At 42.2% G+C, this 21678-nt stretch overlaps 1 protein-coding gene across 6 annotated transcripts in view; it reads right to left on the reverse strand.

Annotated features, from left to right (window-relative positions):
* Positions 1-21678, reverse strand: part of AFF3 (ALF transcription elongation factor 3) — a 324699-nt gene that overhangs the window by 35061 nt on the left and 267960 nt on the right. For 3 of the 6 annotated variants that reach the window (XM_085214002.1, XM_085213982.1, XM_085213969.1), the window contains 4 exons: positions 14983-15151; positions 6395-7450; positions 3790-3914; positions 623-824 (listed from right to left, as the gene is read on the reverse strand). In XM_085214002.1, the coding sequence (XP_085070128.1) occupies positions 623-824; positions 3790-3914; positions 6395-7450; positions 14983-15151 (1552 nt within the window). The remainder of the gene's footprint in view (positions 1-622; positions 825-3789; positions 3915-6394; positions 7451-14982; positions 15152-21678) is intronic. The other 3 variants (XM_085213991.1, XM_085213976.1, XM_085214013.1) reach the window with 2 other exon arrangements.

Here is a 21678-nt window from a genome sequence, read left to right on the forward strand (position 1 = left end):
ACAGAGCTCATGGAGGGGAACATCCATTTCCACTCTCACTGTACTCTGAAGACAGTTGCTAACCCCAAGTTTACTAGTAAGTCCTTACCAGGAAGGGTACACTGGAAACCTTTAGTGTCATTAAGATTCTCTGACAGGATAAACATGTAAATGCCTGGGCTGTGGTGGAGCTGAGTTGCAAGACTCATGCTAAGCTTTTCAGTGGTGTCAACAGTAAGCAGTAATGTATGAGAAAGCTGGTTGGAAGCCATGGAGAATTATTTAAATCCAGGTACATTCACAGGTAGGCAGTGGCTGAGCAGAGGTCTTATACAGTGCACCACACTTCTGGATGTGGGGGCCTTGCATTATGCTCCAAAAATACTCTGCAGGCCTAAATCCATTAATTCTGGGCCACTAGCTTTTACCTTTTACTTATGCAGCCTTTGTTATTTGTCCAATTTACAGCCTTCTTGCTGTTCTTCTGTGCCTTGCTAGACCCCAAAACAGAAAACCAAACTTACAGTATCACATTCATTATTACGACTTTTTAGCGTAAGATTCTGCAAAATTATCTTAGATTCAATACAAAATGAAAAATATCAAGATAGGGTTTTATATTGTAAACAACAGTACAACTTACAGTGAAGTCTCCGAGATGTGGCTGTGACTGGATTTCACCCTTATGCTTTTTGCTGGAGGAGATGGAAGGTAATAGACTGCTGCCATTAGGTCTGCTGGAGGAAGTTAAATCATCGTTGGAGTATTTGTGTTTTGATGCATCAGAGAGGGGAGAGACGGGTGACCGAAGCACTTTCTCATTTTTATTTATTGGTAGTGCCAAACTGGAAATGGAAATTACAGTAATGGAGTGTCACAAAGCTGGGTTTGAGAAAGGTAAATGTTTTATATATTACCAAAACTTTGAATTTAAAACCTGCTAGCAGTATAAAGTCTATTGGTATTTGGTAACAAGCTTACAGTATTGGGACCAAGAGTTCATTTACAAATTTGTATCATGTTTATCCTCTTTTCCTTCAAGGCAAATTGTAATTCTGGAGTTAATATCAAGTCTGTATCAGAGTGCTTGAAAAAAAATACAGAGATAAATGGTCACTTGCTCACCACCTCTTAAGGGATAGCTGGAGACGAAGATTAGACTCTGAAGTGTAAGTTTAGGTTATGGAGCCCTATTTCACTATTAGAGGTGACAATTTATAAGCCATGGCAATAAAGCCATACGTGAACTAAAAGAGGAAATGTGTTTAAAGATGACTGGGTTGTCTTTGTGCTCAATGGGCAGCCCTTGGTAGCACTGTTTATTCTGATCTAACACCAATTTTAAAGACAAAGAAAGATAGGCTGGTACTGCAGACAAAAGGAAACATAAGCAGATGGTAGACACGGAGAAATGCGAGCTGGTCTAAGAAAGCCATACAATATTTTCAATTTTCATTTATATTAGAGAAGCTTTGGGTGAGAAGTCTAACAAGCTATAAAAATATCACCTAAATAAGTTCTAGATGCACCTAATTTAAAGAAAATACGTATCTGGTAATTTTTAAAGCCACACACACAAAATAAGCATTCTTAAGGAGATAGTTTGCATTTAAGACAAAAACTGTGATTAAGGTCAGACAGACTATTTTAACGCAATACCTTCCGTTGTCATATTCCCTTTTATTCAGCCTATTACTTTTTATGGACGCTTCTCACTTCTTTATAGTTACTGTATCAGACAGTGTACACTTAATGGAATCGCACAACGGAATATGGTACAAAATATACTTTATTTCTGCACATCATTTCAGGGAACAGAGCTAATTAAATGTGCTCTTTTCATACATTTGTCCATTTATCTGGCACGTCTTTAAAAACTAGCTGTGAGAGAAGCCATGAATCATAATTCAGAACCCTTCCTGTTTCCTACAGTGTAGTACTTTTAAAATACAACACAAACTGTTTTGCTTTAATGACCAAGAGCTGTTTATGAATGGAGGAGTTGGGGTGTGTAAGTGGACAGCTGCGTTGTTCTTTTCCTTCCAAGAAAAATAAGAACTTTAGCACTATTTTGAATGTGCAGGCTGAAGCTGTTATTTCTTCTCCCTTTTTCAAACATAAAACCATGCCTTGGCTAGCCATGTTTATACATCACTGTCAAAGTGCAGGACTACAGCATCCAAGAGAAGCCATGGCTCTTTGGAAGTGTACCCAAGCCTCAAAAGCTTGGTCCAGAGCTTGAGGACTAGCTGCTATTTCTATCTGTGTGGCAGGCCTTTTGCATGGCCCCTGGCACTCTACTTGGGGCCCACCTACACGTACTGTGAGCAGTCAAAGTATAGCATCCCAACCTTGTTATCCTGAGAAGCTGTGCAAAACAACACGCAGCACACTCTTGCCTGCTGGGACTTCAGAGATAGTGGACCTAATGTAGATGTAAGATATTTAGGGTTCCTTGGCCTGCTGCGGTGGCCTCTTGTATCAAACAAGGCATTGCTCAGTCTGTACATAGGAGGAAAGGTGGTTGTATGTTGCTAACGGCTGTAAGTTGTGCCAGGGGAAGTTGAGGTTGGAGATTATGAAAAAAACTATTCTCAGAAAGAGTGATGGAGGCATCGGCACTGACTGCCCAGGTAAGTGTTCAAGAACTGTGTGGATGTGGCACTGAGGGATGTGGTCAGTGGGCATGGTGTGGGTGGGCTGGTGTTTGGACTACATGATCTCAGAGGTCTTTTCCAATCTTAATCATTCTACGATTCTACATTAGACTCTACAATATCAAATTCTCACGTCTGAAGGTGTTTTTGCTCCTCTCTTTGCTACCAGCTATCAGCTGTGCTGACATAATTGTCTGTGCATGACCTATAGTAGCATAAACCATACAAACTTCTGGGAAGCAGGGCAGATGAGAGAAGAATTTAAAAAGCAAATACTCAAAACTTTCTTTTTTTTATATTTCTGTCTTTAATGCACTGTTACTATTAGAAGTATTGAACACAATGTTAAACAAAATGCAAATTACTGCCCTGCTTCCAGGAAGCTCGGAATTAACCTTGTGACACAGAGAGTGGTAACAGGAATGGTGTGTCTGTGTGCGTTCACGCACAGTAAAGTACACTGTTCCATGATTTTTTTCACTTTAAGAAATGTGACTTATTCTAGGTTAAAGAAATTGAATGCATACTTTTGAATAAGCAGCATATGTGTTTGTTTTCATCATGATTCTTTGCCAGTGCTAATGATAAGAATTGTTCAGGCTCATCAGCGATCTGAACAATAGAAATACTTCTTGCAATAAATAGAAATATTCTTTAATTTTAGCAGTCTTGCCCTAATATATATCCAGACACTGACAGAAAATGATATGTATTCTGGAACTGAGTATTTCGGGCAATTTCAATCTAAATACTGTTGACTGACTTAAACCCAGGCATGCAGTCAAACTTTAAGTCTGAAACTTGTAATACTGTTATGAAAGATAAGATGGCTGCCCAAGAGAACCAGTGCCTACAAGGCAACATCTGAGAATATATCTCAGATGACTGCACTGCTCTAGCTATACTTATTCATTCCATGAGCCTCACACTTGAACTAACAACTCTGCACAATACGACAAAATGTGAGTATATAAATGTGTCAGGAGCTGCTAAGTTGTTCATTAAACCAGAAGAAAGCAGAATGCACTGGGCAATTTTTCAACATAAAATGTGATAATTAAAAAATAACTCGTATTACAGGCAAAAATAACACAGGACATTAAACTGCAACTAGTTGTATGATTTGGTGGTAAATAAGAAGGAAAATGCTTACCTATTTTCATTTACATTGCAGTGATTTGCTGTTGCGATGCTGTGGGCAGAGGCAGCTAATCGTGAAGAACTCTCTCGCTCTAAATGAGTCTTCTTGATGTCTCTGTACTCTTCCTCATTCTCACACTAAGTAAAGAGAAAAATTATATCTTGTAGGCTTTGCGTTTACTGAACATCTCAAAGTACTTTGACAAATCAGATGATGGTTTTCTGACACTGATGCTTTCTTTAAGCATATACCTAACAAGGATGAGAAAAGACTGGTTCACGTCTTGAAAAACTAACATCTAAAGAGGCAGTGTGTAGACAAAGGAGTACAATATAAAACTTGAATTGTTTCAACCACATTCCCACCTGTATCTTCGGATATTTTTTTCTTTGTATTGCCCTCTTTGCCCATCTCCTGTGTGCTTTTCTCTTGCCTAGTGCTTAACCTTATTTCTCTTGCCTCTCCCTCTCTTTCCTTGGCAGCAGTGACATTCCCTGCATTACTAAATACAATAGATCAGCAACTGGCTGATCAGCATCTGAGGCCAGTTGGAAAGGAACAGCTTGCATACATGTTCTCAGCTTGCTCCTCCTTCAAACCATGGTATGCCACATTCAGGCTGCCTTTTGGGAAGGGCCCTCAGCTGATGTGGTCCCTAGCTGGGGCCACAAAGTGTCTGGAAGAAGTTGGCCCACATTGGCAAGCACGTTAAAATCAAGCAAAGCGGATGATTGTGTGCCACTGCTTGATGCTACATCCTGGCCACTTACGGCCTACTCATATGAATGTAGCCCATGTTTCCTGCTACTATCTGACTCTGTCTTGCTTTCCTTACATCTAACTACTGGTGGCTCCATTTTCCCATCTTCCTACGATATCCACATCCCTTACCACTTCTAACGCTTATCTCATTTCCAGCGATGACCAAGTTTTACTTGTGACCTGTTGATCATGCTGTATTTAGTGCTTTGCTGTGTGACAACAACATTTTCTGGTATTTTCTGCCACTGTGGCTGTTGCTAAGGGATTAACATAGCTCACTCTCCACAGGAGTGAAGATCTTACACCTCAAGTGCTTAACCATCCTTCCCCTTCTTTGCTTTTCCCATCTTCTTTAGATCATGACAGAGATGGAAATGATAAAGACCTCCTTCTAATTCTGCAATTCTGCCTGATGATCTATTCTTATCAGTCCTATTCCTTAAGTCTTCTGGGAAGGTACATTAAGTATTGTGTGTTTGCATGGCAGTTATTGCAGGGACGTTCCTATTCCAGGCTGAGGGGCAATTTGGTACTCCAGCAATGCCTTGTATTTATTGTAACAATAAAACTTCCAACAACAGCAATGCTTTAAGATAGAAGACAAAAACATAATTTGTGCCAGAGAAGATCAAATTAAGCTTTTCTAGAATGACTGCATTTATTCTGCTCTTCTATCATATCCTTGTTTCCTTCTGGGTGTATGGGCTGGCAATATGACAAAGAAATTTCCTATAGCACAGAATGTAAATCTTTTGTTTCTGCCCTGCTTTGACCCGGTCTCCATCACTTTGTATTGTGCAATTACTTCCACGCTACTTCCTAAAGAAAACGCATATAAATGCATCTCAAAGCTTAGCAGTAGCTCTACCAGTGGTAGATACTGAAAAAATACTTTCAAGTACTTAAAACAAAGAACAAAAAACAAAAAAACAAAAAACAAAAAAACAAAAAAAAAAACCAAGACACAAACAAGAACAAAAAATGAAGAGAGAAAAAAAATGGAAGACCACTTTAGATAAATGGTCCCAAGAAACGTGCAGTCTGCACATGTAGGGTAGCTCAGATGCTGACAGATGACTACACAGTAAAACTTCAGAAAATGTGCAGATGGTGATTCCAGTTCAAAGTGACTTCTAGGGTCAGACTGTCACAAATGGAGCGGAAAGCATCCTCACTGGACAGCTGCAGCCTTTGGGTGAAGGGAGCTCCTCGTCAAGAGAAAGCTGGCACACCTGGTGGCTCCTGAAATGTTCAGGAGAGGCATGGCAGAGGGGTAGATGTGACCAGGATGCTGTGCCCACAGAAGTGCTGCCTGGGGATGGGACAGCTCATTAGGCACCCTCATGGTTCTTATGCTGGTGTGGGAGCCATGATGTAAGAGCAGGGCAAGTTGCAGAGCGAGGCAAGTCCCCGCTGAGCTGGGCTGCCTGCAGGGACTGAGGGACTCGCCCCTTGCTGTCAATATGAGGGGAAAAGGGTTGCTCCCTTTTTGCAAATATGCAGCAATACAGCGATATTGTGCAGACTGTGTCAAGACAGCCACTTACATTCACTATGCCAAATTAAGCAGGGCCTCTAAGAGCTCTTTTTTTTTTTTTTTTTTGCAAGAAGCCTCAGGAGAGAAAGCTACCTGACTTCGCTTTGACCAAGGCACAAAAAGCAACGTGCGTAGCCAACACCATCTCCAAGGGCCAGGGGTTTCATTGCCCCGGAGGCTCTGCCAGTTGCTCTGTGGTGAGCAGAGCTGAGGCCTGGCGAGGACATGCTGCTGAGCAGCAACGCGGGCGTGAGCGATGCTGGGGCTGTGCCCCAATTCCCTGCTCCAAGTGGCCACCCCCACTCCCCCAGAGCTCACCTTGCGTTTCCTTCTAGATTTCGGTAAGCCCTTCTCTGCAGGGAGCTCAGCACTACTACCCTGCGGGATGCTGGCCGCCTGGTTTGTTCCGGCGCTCATTGCCAGCGGCTCTTCAGGCAAACGCTCTGGAATCCTGGACAAAAGAGCCAAGTCAATGTTGACCCACAGCGACTTTACCTCATCACTGTCTTTCAGAGGAGACAGGAGCTCATTCCTACCGAAAGGAACCAGGGTGTAAAACTGTTCCTCCAGCTCCTTTGCTATTTCACTATTAGTCCTGGCATTAATGGAGCCAAAGGCACTGCAGCCGCCGTGGGCTTTGCTGGCGGCTCCCGTCCCCAAGTCCTTGGCATGCGGCTCGGCCCCGGCCGCCGCCTGCGCCTTGGGCAGCGGGCGCTCCTCCCGCTCCGACTCGGAGCCCGACTCGGAGGAGGACGACGAGGACGAGGACTCGGTCTCTATGAACTCCTTGGATTTGGGCGCCGTTTTGCTCGGCCCCCGGGCCCGCCGCTTCTCACCGACCGCGGCCGAGCGGGGCTCCCGGCGATGCCCCGCTCTGCAGCCCGCACCGCCGACACTCGCACCGGGCCGGGCCCTAGGCGCCTCGCTGCCGGCGCTTTCCAGAAAGCCGTGGCTCCCGGCGGGCTCCTCTGCCCCACGGCAGTGGGAGCCGTCTCCGGCGGAGGTCCTCTCGGCTCGCCGCGGTGCCTTCTTCCCCGCTGCCCTCCTGGGCGGCCCGCCGTCAGCGGCGGGGGGTGACTTCTGCCGTCCTCCCTTGCTGCCCGGTGCTTTGTTGGCGGTCCTGGGCCGCGGCCCGTCCCCGACGGTGGCGGCGGTGGAGGCGGCGGTGGTGGTGCGGCTTTCCCCGCCGCGGTGCTCAGCTGGGCCCGGGGCCGGGGTCTTCTCGTCCTCCTGCCGCTCCGCCTTCACGTGGCCGTAGTAGGGGTGGGCTTCTAGGGCCGAACTGTCATGGGGGGTCAGGATGGGTGCTTTGTGTGGGGTAACTTTATTCAGCCACTTGTCCAGCTGCCACTTGTTAGATGAGGGTGGCTCGGGCTGAAAGGAAAGCAGATGGCAATACGCTTAGTGCCGAGTCCTGCCGCCCTCACCTGCAGAGCCTCAGGAACACCAAAACACCAGTGCCACCAAACACCTGTAACACAGGTTTTACCCTTAGCAAGAGGCCACCCCAGTCTCCATGGCACCCCCTGGCATCCCATGACTCTGGCTGTGGGTGGGAAAGGTAAGGCTGCCAGATTAGCAGGCAAGGAGGATGCTCCGTACTGCCCAATAGCAGCCTTGGTTCAGCAGCAGGGCTGGGAAATGGGAGGCATGCCCCAGGAGGTGGGATGTTTTTGGTTTCTGGAGGAGGCTGGGAAAGAAGATGGATTCCGTGAGTCAGAATTTCTTGGCATGATTCATACTGGCTTCAGCTTTACTGGGAAAGACTCCTGAGATTCCAAACAGAGGAAAATATAATGGGGATAGGAAAGGTAGAAAACAAGGCAGGGATATGGCTGAGGCTGACCTAGCAGGAAAGCTAGATTTGTATATTTTGCGTCCTGCACCACTGCATTAAATAGAGTAAGTATTTAAACAACATACAGAGGCATATAGTGGGAGGAGGGAGTGCTAACCAGGCTATGCATATAGTCTGTTTGGTATTGATGTTGTAATCCTGTGAGATCATGCAAACATTTGCTCTGTGGTGGTATTGTCAAGTGCTCATTTGGTAAGTATTGTGTAGCTGTTAGTTCTCCTCTTTGTTCCTGTCACAACGTGATAAAGTTATAAGAGAGCATCTGAAATATATTGGTGTTTGGACAGTGAAGTGGTGGGATAATTATGATTTCAAATGTAACCACAGCTCAGAAAATGTTATTACAGAACAATGTGCAAGTGTTTTCTAGTGCTTCTTGCAGTCAGTAATTTGAATGCAACAAAATGAATAGGAAAGGAAAAAAAAAAAGGTGGAGTGGATGGCCAACCATATTCTAAGCCACATTCTAACCCAATGTGAAAAGCGCCCTAATTTCCTGAACTGGAACCAAAATTTAGTCAGGTAGACTATTGCTCATGAAAACTATTGATGCTCTGGAAGAAAGTTTGCTCAGGAGAGAATATCCAGTCCTTAATTTAAGACAGTCTCCAACTTAAAGGCACTTCCGTTAAAAGGAGTTGCTTGAAGGCAGCACAGGCTTCCTTCATAGCTAAGGGTGCCTTCAGAGTCACCCTGGAAAGGCTGTATTCACTCTACAGGAAACAAAGGCTCCTAAAATGAGCAGAGCAGTGAGAATTGGAATTCACATGATACAAATACTCCTCCCTCTGAAGTGTCTAATTTACTCATTATCCAGCTATGGGAAGCTTGCTGGATGGCCTAGAGTTTATTTTTTCTTAATCTTACTCCCTAATATCTTACATGATGAATTTCTTTCCAGAGTTGTAAATCTTGGAAATGGTTGGGAAGCATTTCTCTTGGATGAGGATGTATTTTTAAGACTCTTAACTGTTCATGTAAAAGAAACTGTTTTATTTTGTTTTGTTTTGTTTTTACTGCTACTGAGAATAGAAATGGATGCGTTTGGTGCCATTCATTATGCATATACTGGACTTATTACACATAATGAAAGGTTCATTATATATGGAGGTCTTTGCTGTGTTCCGGAGATATATTTAACAAAAGCACATACATCAAAAGCATGTGTAAAAAAATATACCTCTACCTATAATTACAGGCCAGAGCGAGGGCAGCTTGAAAGTTCAAAAAAATCTTCCAGGTTTTCTGTTACATCCCATCCTCTTTAAGTAACTTGTCATTCTCAAAAGCAGCAGTTCAAGGGATAACAGTAAACTAGCAGAAAACAATGATTAACTGCTATAGTGTCATAACTTGTCAATATGGCACTTTCCTACAGTGATGTGTCTGCGGTTTAGATGGAATAGCTGCACTCCCACCAAGCTGTAAGCCAACTATGAAGTCTAATAAAATGTATCAACAATATTGCCAACTTTGCTAATTTTTTCAGGAGTTTCAGGATACTCATGTTTTCTTAAAGCCACAGCTCTTGAAACCATGGGCTTAGATGTATATCCTTGGTTTATTTAAATAAAAATTCAAGTGCATATGGTGGCTGAAACAAATTTTAAGATGTGTCTGCTAAAAAAAACCCTTTAAGATGTGTCTGCTAAAAGCAAAAAACCTGCAGCCCATAATGCAAATTTAAAGAATTCAAATTCTGAAAAATCAAAATTTATATATTTTTTCTCAGTATTTTGGGGACCCTGATAGAGTTTAGTCAATGTACATGAGTGATGCCCATTCACTTTTGGAAGCAGTTTATTCAATTGATTCCTCTAACTGAAAACTACCGTACTTTGAAATCACTTTCAAAAACAATATAACTTGCAATAGAACAGTCAAGAGGGAAGAACAGACCCAGTGAGAAAAAGCATTGGGAAGATTCACTTGCAAGGTTTTACCAGTCCACATTACATGCCCAACAGTAATTATTTGTGGTAGGAAATAAAAATCCCAAATTCTTCAATCTGTATCTCTTTCCTGTACAGATCACACACATTTCTGTGGAAGAAAAGTTGGTTTGCTTGAAGTGAGATAGCTTCAGCAGCATGTAAGGATGGAAAGGTGTTGAGGGATTCGGTGGAAAAATGGCCTTGTGCAAGAGAAATATACTGCCCTCAAGGCCTTGACAAGCACTGGGCAGTTTTTAATTGGGGTAAAGCTGGTAATAGCCAGATGGTTGACAGCAGTAGGAACAATGGTCAGCGGTGAAGCTGACTTGCCATTAACTGTTTTTGTACCAAAATCCATCTGTGGTTTTGGCATGAAAACCCAAAACAGGAAAACTCTACCAGAGCAGGATGGTTCCAGGAACAAATGCAACACAAATGCAGATGTGCTGGGCTTCAGTGAGAAACCGAAGGATGTGATCCACTTATTTAATAACTGTGGATGGATTTATCTGTACAGAATAGACAACAAAATCTGAGCTAGTCAACAAATTCTTTCTCCAGTCAGTGGCCTACTCTTACAGGATGTGAAACATTTCATCTTGAAATAGGCATCTGAAATAGGTCAGATGAGCTGGGCCCCAAAAAATGTTTGTTTCTCTCCACGATCTGTAAAGAAGAGGCTGAAGTGATGAACAGAAGTAGGTATCTACAGTACAAGTGTCCAAATTTGGGTGGCTGACTCCCACACAGTATGTCTATACATCTCAGATATCTTCTGGGCTACAAATGCAATCAGAGCCGTACATCCGAAAGAAACCTTTGTCAAAACTCATTATCCAGAAAGGCTTTCTGGGGTGAAGGGCTGTTAAACAGTATAAGCATAATGGGATAACTCTATGCTTGTTATTACGAAGAGGGAACTAAGGTGTAGCTAGTACTATCATAAAGTTGAAGCATGACATCCCCTTCATTGAGAGATTGGATTGTCTGTAATGTGCATGTATTTAACCTATTGTGGACTAGGAGTGAGCAATCCCTGCAGTATATTTAGTCAATTGCAAATCAGCGTATTATTTTACCCCTATGATAACCTACTCGTGCTGTCCTACTATCAAATATTTCATCCAGGGCAATCCCTTATACACATGTGGTATTTTCATTGTAGTTAAGACAGATGATGAAGATGTTGATGTTGTTGATGATGTTGCTGCCATTACTGTTAGTGCTCCTGCTAGCACTTCATCAAACTAGAACTGGAGATTCCTATAGGTGCACACATGAAGTGAGAGGTTGCTCCTGTCTCAAAGTATTTTCAAGAGGAAAGGGAGAAATTTGTAGCAAAAAATGGTGCAATGGTGATCTTGAATCCTATAAGCCAAAGTGAAAATAGTTTCCACAGTTGGTCTAGTGAAAAAATCCCCTTTTCTTCTGAACGTACCACTCAGGAAATCAAATTGCGATACTTAAAGTGGGAAGCAAGAACATTTTAGAAAGCAAGACTGATACAGAAAATGTAACATTGTCCCTAAACCCAACCCTCAAACTACAGCTCTTTGGATTCACTGAGGAAATCTATCGGCGAAGGAAGGAAGAGATGACTGGGGCATGCTCAGCAGTTAGGTGATTAGTTAGGTGCACACAACTTTCCTCTTTTCTGGGCTAAGGAGAGGACAGCCTATGCTGTACAACACCTGAGGGAACAATAGGCATCTGCAGGCAGTGGCTGCTCAGACACTTGTACTGATGTCCATGCACTTGAAAGACTGGACGGACAGTGCTGATGAAGAAGGAAGATGGGGAAAAGCATAACCAATCAATTCAGCTTGACCAGATCAGTCACGTGTGGACTTGAGATTGAAGAGAATATCCGGAGATGATGGAATAAGCACAGAAAAAAATTCTTTGATGGTTATTAACTGGTCATACAGCAAAGGCTATAAAGGACACTGCAACTGTTGTGTAGGGTTGGCAGTATCCAGGACAGCACACCTCTCTCTTCTGGCCTTGTTACTGTTGATGCTCTCTCCTATGCAGTGTCTTCTCTGCTCCCTTCCTGCCATTCCTTCTCTAGGCCTTCCTGCACTGTGGGACTTTCTTAGCTGTCTAATGTCTTATTAAAAGTCTGGAAGATAATTGGAACAAAACAACCAAAACAAATTCTTAGCTTTTGAAATGTGGTTCTTCTGTGGTCTCGAGATCTACACTTTTTTTTTACCATCTGAAATAATTGGAAGGAAGTTTCTGTTTTCCAGAGTCTTCATTTATGACATTAATTAAGGTCATGCAAAGAATTCATAGCCTCAGCAAAGAAACAGGAGATAGAAGTCTCAGTCCCTTGTTCATAATTTCAGTTTTGGCAGTTCACAAAACTGTAACTACTTGCATTACTGTCTGAGGCACCTTAATTTGTCCACATCACTGAAACCAGTCTGAATGTTGTCTCCTGTTCTAGCTCAGCCGTTATTCTTAGTTTACTGCAGACATAAAGTGTAGACAGCTGAGCTAGTCACTACAGGCTCTAAATAGTCACTGGAAAGAAACAGACACTTTTAGGGTGCAATTCATCTAATCTATTTTATATGTATACTTTACAATGAGCTGCTTTTATACTTTAGGCAACTGCATTTAGACATGGAAAAACAACTCAAAGATTTCAACACGAGATGAGGAAAAAATACAGAAGAACTGTAACAGCAGCTGAATTTCTATATATACTAAAATACAGAAGATAACCTGTCCTAGAAATAAAAGTCTTGTAAATATACACAGATGATACTTCTGTTTACAGAAAAGAAGGGAGAACTCATAATATCCTGCAGATTTCTAGAAATTCCTTCCAACCTGGAGATACGGATTTTCTGCCCAACACTGTGCTGGAGTACTCAAGTTCATTGTACTTGAATTTATTATTTTATGCGTATGCAATGACAAAGATGTATTTGCTTCTTCAGTCTTATCCAATAGATGAAATTAATCATAAGACCATGGGATAGAGACCACTAATTAAATTTAGATGGACAGGACTTCCCCTAAAAGAGCTCCCAAGGACCTGTATCTCTCAATTTATGGGGTAAGAACATGGCATGTACTTTAGGAAGGTGGCTTCACTGGGCTCCTAATTGTAAGTTAAAGCATTAATGCAAATCAGACAGGGCTTCTACTCAGAAATGTCACATAAAGAAGTTTTAAATTGGTGCCATCAGTCATGTAATGGGCTTGGGAAAACACGGGGCCTTGGGAAAAGCACAGATATCCTACTGCCCTGGTACACGGTGATCTTATGCTCGTGAATGTCATGACTTCTCCAAAGAATGCGCTACAGAAACCACCACAAAAATGTGATGGCACACATACAAGTGTATTTTGTACAGCATGGCTTAGAATTCAAACCACTCAAATACAATGCAAAGAGACAATCTGTTGGAACCACACAGCTGTTTTGTGACAGTAATCACTGATAACTCAGACTCTATAAAAAAGTAGTTCTACGTATCTCAAGAGGATACCTATAAAATGCTTTAAGAGGAGGCACTTCCTTCACATTTCCATGGCTCTCTGTCCCTTGCTTGACTTTACAAAGCCCATGACCTGCCTCTGTTAATTCACTTTCCATATTCCCTGAGGAATTGCTACTCTCAGGTCCAAGCAGCACAGCTATCTGCCTAGATGCTCTTTTATCTTATCTGAGTACTATGCTTCCTCTCCTTTTATCTTGTAGTTCCTTCTCTCCTATTATGGTTCCTACTATGGTTCTCTTCACTCCTTTTCTTCCACCTTCTCAGATTCCCGCAAGGAGAGGAGAGTGTGAGACCTCTACACTGAACCCAGCAGGGAATGGACAGAGCAAGGTCATGATGGGTCAGATGAGTGGACTCAGGATGGGAAATAAGAAATGGACAGTGCAGAGAGGGAAGAGAGGCCGGAAAGAAGAAAACAAGAAAACTGAAGGGAAAGGGACAAAGAGAGGAAAATTAACTGGAAATGAATCTGAAAGCACTGTGGAGGAAAGAGAGAAAGATAAGTGGTAAATAAGGAACAAAACCTGAGAGCGTATAGAATACAGAAAAAATACAGGACATTTCTGTGAGTGGTACATTTTCCCTGGTAGAAAACATGGCCCCAAATACTGAGCAAACATGAAGAAAGGCTTGCTGGTTATTCAGGATAATGTTTCAGGGTGAGAGAATTTGTGAGGCTTAGTTGTCAGGGAAGGAGTCCAGTGAGGGGATGCTTTATGTGGAACAGGAAAATACACTGTCTGTATTTTATGTGTATTTACAATCTTGTCACTAGATTTTGAATATTTTTACATATATTAATGCATGTGATAAGGCTGTGGAGTTCACGGTTTTATACTAAAGGTGTGTATTGACCAAAACACATAAAAATGTCATGTTGTAGATGAACAGAGTATGGAAAGCAGCCTGTAGTTTCTGCTTAGCACAGTGTAGAGGTGAAAGCAGAAGGTGGCACAGCACTGGCAGCTTAATTGTACTTTGGCCAGGGCTTGTCTACATGTGGAAATTTTCAGTGCTAACTTTCCAGATGGCAAGTTTGGGCTTAATGTTTTGCACCACGAGTAATTCAGTTTAGTCCATGCGGGAGGTGGATTAAAATAAATCACACAAAGGCAGCAGCAGTGGAGAATAATTCACATGGGGAGTGAGGTGAGGAACGTGCGTGAGTGAAAAACAACTATTTTGATTTAAAAATCCACCCTCGAAATGATTTCATAATAGCTTCCCTGTGTGGAGAAGCCTTTAGTTCCCTTGCAGTGCTGAGAGCCCACACCAGGACTTACGCAGTCAGAAAGCCATTGCTATGGAGGCAGAGATGCACAAAACCTCCAGCAAGCTGTGAGCCTTGTGAAGGGCTCCATTTCGAGGGAAATATCACACAGTCATTTCCTTCTTCATTTTTGTTTCTTTTGCTTTAATCTGTCCCAGCATCCCCCACCACTTGCGTTTCGTAGGGTGCCAGGAGGAGGATCCCTGTACTTTTCGCATCCATTTTGGTTTTGTGCATCTCCTCCCAGGCTCCTGGCCTGGAAAAAAGGTCTGAATGAGCGTAATAGCAGATTGCCGCCCCGAATCACAAAGGGTGGGAGCCCTTACCTCTGGGCTGGAGTAATGCGAGGGCTTGCTGCCGTCACTCTCGCTGGAGCTGCTCTCGCTCTCTGAGTCAGACTCTGAGCTGCTCTCGGACTCACTGGAGCTGCTGCTGCTTGACCCCTTACTGGAGAGTCCTGGGGCTCGGGTGCTGGACTGCGGCCCCACCAGGCTGCTGGGCACATGGGAAAGGGAGGCGAGAAGAGAAAACACACAGAGAGAAACACTTAAAAACCACGGTGTATTGGGAGCACACCTATTTGCGAGCTTGCCTCTGCTTCTATTGAAGGGTGAAAGGAGTTCAACGTTACGTTATTATGTACGATTGGGGTCAGCTGCACGTGCATTTACATCTAGAGCCTTTGATGTCCCTTCTTTACATGAGGGAGGGTAAAGCTTTCAATTCAGCTCATCTCTTTTCTCATTCAACAAACTGTGTAGGATACTTCAAAAGTATCAAACGTGGTAAAAATAGCACAGAGGAAGCAGTCTTAATGGTGCCTAATGAACCCTGTGCAGAGGTGAAAGCTGGAAAAGGTGAACAGTCAACAGAGCTGTAGTACGCAGTACCAGTCACTTACAGCAGTAATAGAATAACAATAATATTATGTCCTCACTGGAGCTTCCTACTGTCATTTTGTTCCTGCACACTGCTTTACCTACCCACAGGAGATGTGGTTGCCTTGATATTGACAACTGCATGATCTAAGGCTCTGATCCTGCAGAAGCATGAAGAAATCAGGCTCGTGTTTTTGCACATCAGCAGAGCGGTGCTGTCAGCAGAGCTGCTTGACTTCTTAAAAGTTATGTTTGCGTGCAAGTGCTTGTATTATCAGGCCTGACAGCAGAAGAAGAGTATACTTTCCGCAAATAGTTGACCATGCATATTGAAATACCACAGTCATAAAGGCTTGAGTGTGGAATGTCCTATTAAGTCATCCAGCTTATTCCCTAGGCAATGCAAGATTGTTCCCTGTAGCAGGATGCATTTTCTAGTGAGTTGTCCAATTGGATTTTAAATGACTTGAATGCAGCTTTTACTTTTACCTCTGGGAAACTTCTCTGCAAACTAACCCAAATTCCACTGTCAGAGATTTCTCCCTACGTTCAACCTGAAGTTGCCCTTATAAAATTTATTGTTGTTACTTATTATTTCATCCTATTACTAATAGTTTCAGTGATGAATTATCCTCCTCCCTTTTTCCTTTCACATATTTGCAGACTGTTTTCCTGCCCTACTTCAGTCATCTTCCAGACAAGGCCATACACATATACTTCTTCTGATCTTTCTTCATAAGTCATTATCTCCAGGGATACAGGATCATTTTTATGGCTCTTTTCTGAACTCATTCCAATTTGTCTATATCTCTCTGATAACAGGATGCCCAAAACAGAGTGCTACATTATAGATGGTTCTCACTAGAGCCCTACAATGAAGGGCTATTACATCCCTGCTCCTTGATGCTGTTGCTTTTGTAAACATATACCAGAGCTGTGACGGAATATATAGTCCATTAACACTCCTACATCTCTTTCAACACTTCTTTCTCCAGAGTTCTTCCACTGATAGCTACACTTTAGATTACTTGCTTCCAGAGAGATTAGCTTGCTTTGTTTTTTCCTTCCTTCCATGCCAGATCTCATTTTTTTCTTTGTTGTACATGCTTCTAACGCTTCCGGCTCTTTTTGATTTACTTCTCTGCCCTCGGAGGTGTCTGCAGCAACTTCTAATTTAGTATCAAATGCAAATTTAATTAAATGGTTATTCACTTCCTTTTCCAGATCATTAATAAGACTGTTAAATAAACCCTGCATGAAACACACCGGTATCCTAATAACCAACCCTTCCCAACTCCGCTCACCAATGTTTATCATTACCCTTGTTTATGCTCCATCAGTCCAATATTGTGGCTAATGCAATGGGAACTTTGGAGATGCATTTTGTGAGAAATAATATCTGATAATTAATTACAGTTCAGCTATGTTGCACCTAATGAATTGTCTTTACCTACTAATGGTGCATTTCATTCTGGAGAACTGGGATCTGATACCTGACACGAGCTGCATACAACAGACGTGCTCTGGTGCTAGAGAAGAGGCCAATATGTAAGAGATGTGGGTTCAGGTCTGTGATTCCCCACAGTGCACACTTTCCAGCCATCCCTTAACACATGCCAACCTTTCCCCACTGGAGCACCGGTCCTATACAACACAGTGCTCCAACCACATCACCTTCAAGAAGTGCCTGCATGCATGCAGCTCTAGGAGGCAGGAGGTCTGTCAGCATATGCAGACACTAATGTAATAGATATATTTGTGCCTTTAAGAACTTGCCTTCTTCTGGTTTGATGTTATTCATTGTGTCCCTTTGTCTGACCAGGTAGGTGTGGAAAACAAGATTTTCAGGCAGGCATTTCTATAACAGCATTAGGATGCCTGAAACAGTAATAGCTAAGAAGCTTGTGCAAATTTTTCTCACTGGAGAAGGAAAATTGATGTTTTGTGCTCTACTTTGAGACAACTTGCACAAGTTGCCCAGTAAACTCCAGATCTACACTGCTCACTTATATTAACAGATTATAGTCAATCCCTTCCTAATACAATAGTGAGAGCTATATAGAGGCCACTGTGATTTTTCTGGTTTAGATTTTTTTTGTTTTAAGGGAATATGAAAAGGTAAGTGCCTTTTCTGACAGTGTAATTTAGGGAATGCTTTTGACAATGTCCAGCTCTGATGGATTCCCCATCCTCTCCACAAGATCATTGTGACTGCTGCCTGAAAAGTACTTCAACATCACAGAACATCTGCACATTTATGTCTTGCCCCCAGTGATTGTGATTTTAATTTTTAAACCATAATTTTTGTTTGGCATTGACTGAAGCATTCAGAATTGCTATATAGGGGATGAGGGAGAAAAAAAACACACAGTAATATTTCTTTCCTGTTGTGACATGAAATGTTTTTCTAGGCTGCTGAATAGAAATTGTTACTACAGCCATAGATATAAAATATAACTGTTGGACTCTTCACAAACATCTGGAGATCTATGTTTGCAGCTCTAATGATAGCCAATATATTGAAGAAACTGAACAACATTACAATATTTTCCCACTTATGCTGTTACTATTGTAGTCCCCCGTCCCCTTTCTACCCTTTCCATTTTTAAATATAGTGAATTTTTACAAGGATCCTCATTACATTATAGTAATCAGGATGAAAACATATACACATTTTTTTCATGCTGTCTTCAAAAAAGTGACCATTATTTCAAATCTGTGACTTCCATTTTGGATTGTTCTCTCTGAAGTATGTAAGCAAGATCATTCAGTCAAAATAAAATACCGATTTGCATTTTAATGATGTGACACATAACATTCATGCACATTTTGCTATTGCCTTATTCTCTAGAATTAATTACTACATTGTAGAAATGATACTCTTATTTTAAGCAATTGAATAACAGTTTGGGTTAGAACCACATCCACCCTCTGGCTTAGGAAAGCAAATACACTGAAAAAGTGCTAGAAACCCTGTAAAGCACTTCATAACCAACAAAACACTTGAAGTTTCTGACCACAGTCAGACGGCTATCCTGACCACATGGAGCTTACTCAAAGTTTCTTAGATGTGGAGACTCAGAAATATCCTGATTTCAGGAGATTAATATTTCTCTGCTCAAACCAATCTGAGATCCAGGTTGAGATGGGAAGTCACCTCACACTTTGTAAGAGCCTGAGGTGTTAGGTGTGGTGGGACTAGTTGTTAGAGTCATCAGACTGCATGGCCATGGCCAGACAATGAACAGCACCAAGATGGTTTAACACTTGCACAGGAAGGTGCAGGTGTTTGCTACTCAGTCAGTGAAGATTCCTAAATCAGATTGCCTCAGCTGCCCTCAGGAGACCTCCTGAGGTTAGTTAGACCAGATCTGGGCCCTGTTTCACGCTTCCTATTAAGCTACTGCTTACAGCCATACTGCTTGTCATAACATTAAATCATGGTGTTGAGCACTGGGCACCAGAAATTCCTGGGTAAGTAAGTGTACACTGCATTGCAGGAATTCAGCCTCAATATTTCAAAGGCAGAAAATATGGATGCCTGATCAAGGTAGATGTAAAACAGATGCAGTTCTTTGCCAAGCTGCAAGTGTTTGATAGCAATATTAAACTAATTCAAAATGAAATAACCACAAAAGTATTTGTTATTCCAGTTCTTCATTGCATTGCAAAATGATACCCACTTTACACATGTACAAATGATTATCAAGAATGCGAGGCAAAGGAGAATCAGGTCTATACAAAGAAAACATTTCAGAGTGACTCTCTGAAAATACTTTTCTGGCCGCAACAAAGGCTTTGAACATGCCCATGCTTCATATTTTGGGATCCAGACAGTCTGTGTAATTCCACTTTGCAGGAATTGTATCCAGAGCCTTCTTAGCGAAAAGCCCTTTAACACAACTAGACACTATCTATCTGCTATATTTTTCCTTGTCTGGAGATGGGACAATATTTACCCAGTGTAATTGGTATTGTAATCGCCTAAACTATTTTTCTTTTAACTCTCACCTTGCAGTGAGACCATCCACCAAGCACTGTCCCACTACTAAGTGACCCAGGTTACCATTATGAAAGAGCAATGCTACCATTAGAATAAAGAGATGACTTGAATAAACCAGTGAAGCTGTTGAGGATCATGTCAAGGTTGAGAGGTAAACATGGAGAAGGAGATCTAAATTTGCAGATGTTACAACTGTAGGAGAAACTCCTAAAAAAGACTTCATGAATGCTTCAAGTATTTGAAATGCCCAGAAAATCTATCACTGTCTTGGGGAACAATGACAACTGTGGGAAAACAGTACTCCGAAACAGCCAGTCCCTTGGCTGGCATAAGCTGTCACAGCTCCATTGACTTCAATTAGGCCACACTGTTTTAAATCAAACCATAAATCTCATCAAGACTCTGAAATGATATTTCAAACTTGGTGATGAAAACATATTCCATGGTTTAGAGATCTGTTGGCAGAGTCTCTATTTTTATTCTGGATTAAAGTATCTGAAACACCACTTCCTTCTTCCCTTTTGCAGTCAACCTAAAGCCTACTGAAGGTCTTTTATGGCAAACACTTTACCCTTTGTTGTGAAAAGCAAATTCCACGTGGTACTTTCTCAAAGCAGAAACTGAGAGCACGGTGCCAAGATCTGTGTAATTATCTCTGCTGCCTGGCACCAAAGATGCTGCAAGCCTCCCATGCACACAGTAGGGAATTCCTGTGTTGGTAATTGTGAATGAATCACAGACACAATGAAAATGCCCACTTCTTGCTGCTGCCCCTAAGTATTTTTCAAATTTTCTTTTAGCGAAAACATCTGATGAATGCTTACCATGTGGGGGCTATCCTGGACTTACCTATCAGGGCATCCCAGTGTAGAAATAGAACACATGGGCATATTTTCTGAGGCAACTGAGGAATGCCAAGGAATAGCTCAGTAAGGATAGCTGACAAAAATGAATCTGGAAGTCATCCTTTCATTTCAGGCCAAAGTCATGCTGAGAAAAGGGAGATGATACCACAGACTCTAAAATTTGCATCTGCTTGAGGACGGTCAGATATCCTCAGGATTTAAAATATGAAAGCTGGTTCTGCATTTAACATGTTCCGCATACAACATGAATATAAGCAGCCTCTGCTCCAGGTTTAGGCCTGCCATATCATGTCTGAATGACCAAATCATTCCAAACTTCCAGGGCTCTGCCTTCCTCTCCTGGTCCCCATCACAGTCATAAATGGGGATGACTGAACTTGCTTACCCTCAAGCTTGCTAAGAGATGTCCTTTATAACTGCTTAAAAAGCACTTGGATATCTTCGCTGCGAACACAGTATGGAAGAGATACAAATTTATGCCTTTGTACCTTTGCTAACTGAGAGCATGAAACCAATTAGCTGTCTGAGTTCTTTACAGTTGCCTGTTGTGGAAACCTATTGTTCACTAACAAAAAAAGCAGCTGGCCCTGCCATGGTCGGCAAAAAAAAAAAACAACGAGGCTGGGCATTTCCTTTCTCCAGGTAAACGATTTCCCAGGAGTCTGTTAATACCTTTCGGAAACAGAGAAATGTTTTCATACCTCATTCCTATAACAGATGAGGTATGAAACGGGAGTCATGATGAGTGAGAGTCCTGGAGGCTGTTTGGCTTGTCACAATATATAAAGCTCCTGTGGAAGCGCCGCATTACCTTAGCCGCACCACCTTTGCAGAGCACAACTAATAAAGCACAGCTGCCAAGAAGAGAGTTCATAGGCCCCACCTATATTTTAACACTGTCCTTGGGAGTTGCTTAAAGAGTTTGTGCTGACAAGACTGCAAGTATCATCTCACAATGCAAACCTAAGGTAAATCTGGTCTTTGCGGAGAGTAAGGTGTGCCCTGCGTGATTGCAGTTTAATTGCCTGAATAGCCGCCAAAGAAAAACAAATTGTTAAGAAGAGACATTTAGAAAAACAAGTTATGAAGCTCATGCATACACACGGCCCTCAAGAGAATTGAGTCTGGCTGGGGGGTATCTATTTAAGGCCTGGTTGATGCCAGTAGCAGAATCACAGCTCCCACCTTGGAGGACTGCTGCAGGAAAGAGAAAAATCACTGAAAAAACCTTGGCTAAAATCGCCTCCTAAAATAAAATGCAACACTGCAATTAAT

Source organism: Meleagris gallopavo, chromosome 1 (assembly GCF_905368555.1).
Source record: "Meleagris gallopavo chromosome 1, MGAL_WU_HG_1.1, whole genome shotgun sequence".
Classification (NCBI taxonomy): Eukaryota; Metazoa; Chordata; class Aves; order Galliformes; family Phasianidae; genus Meleagris; species Meleagris gallopavo.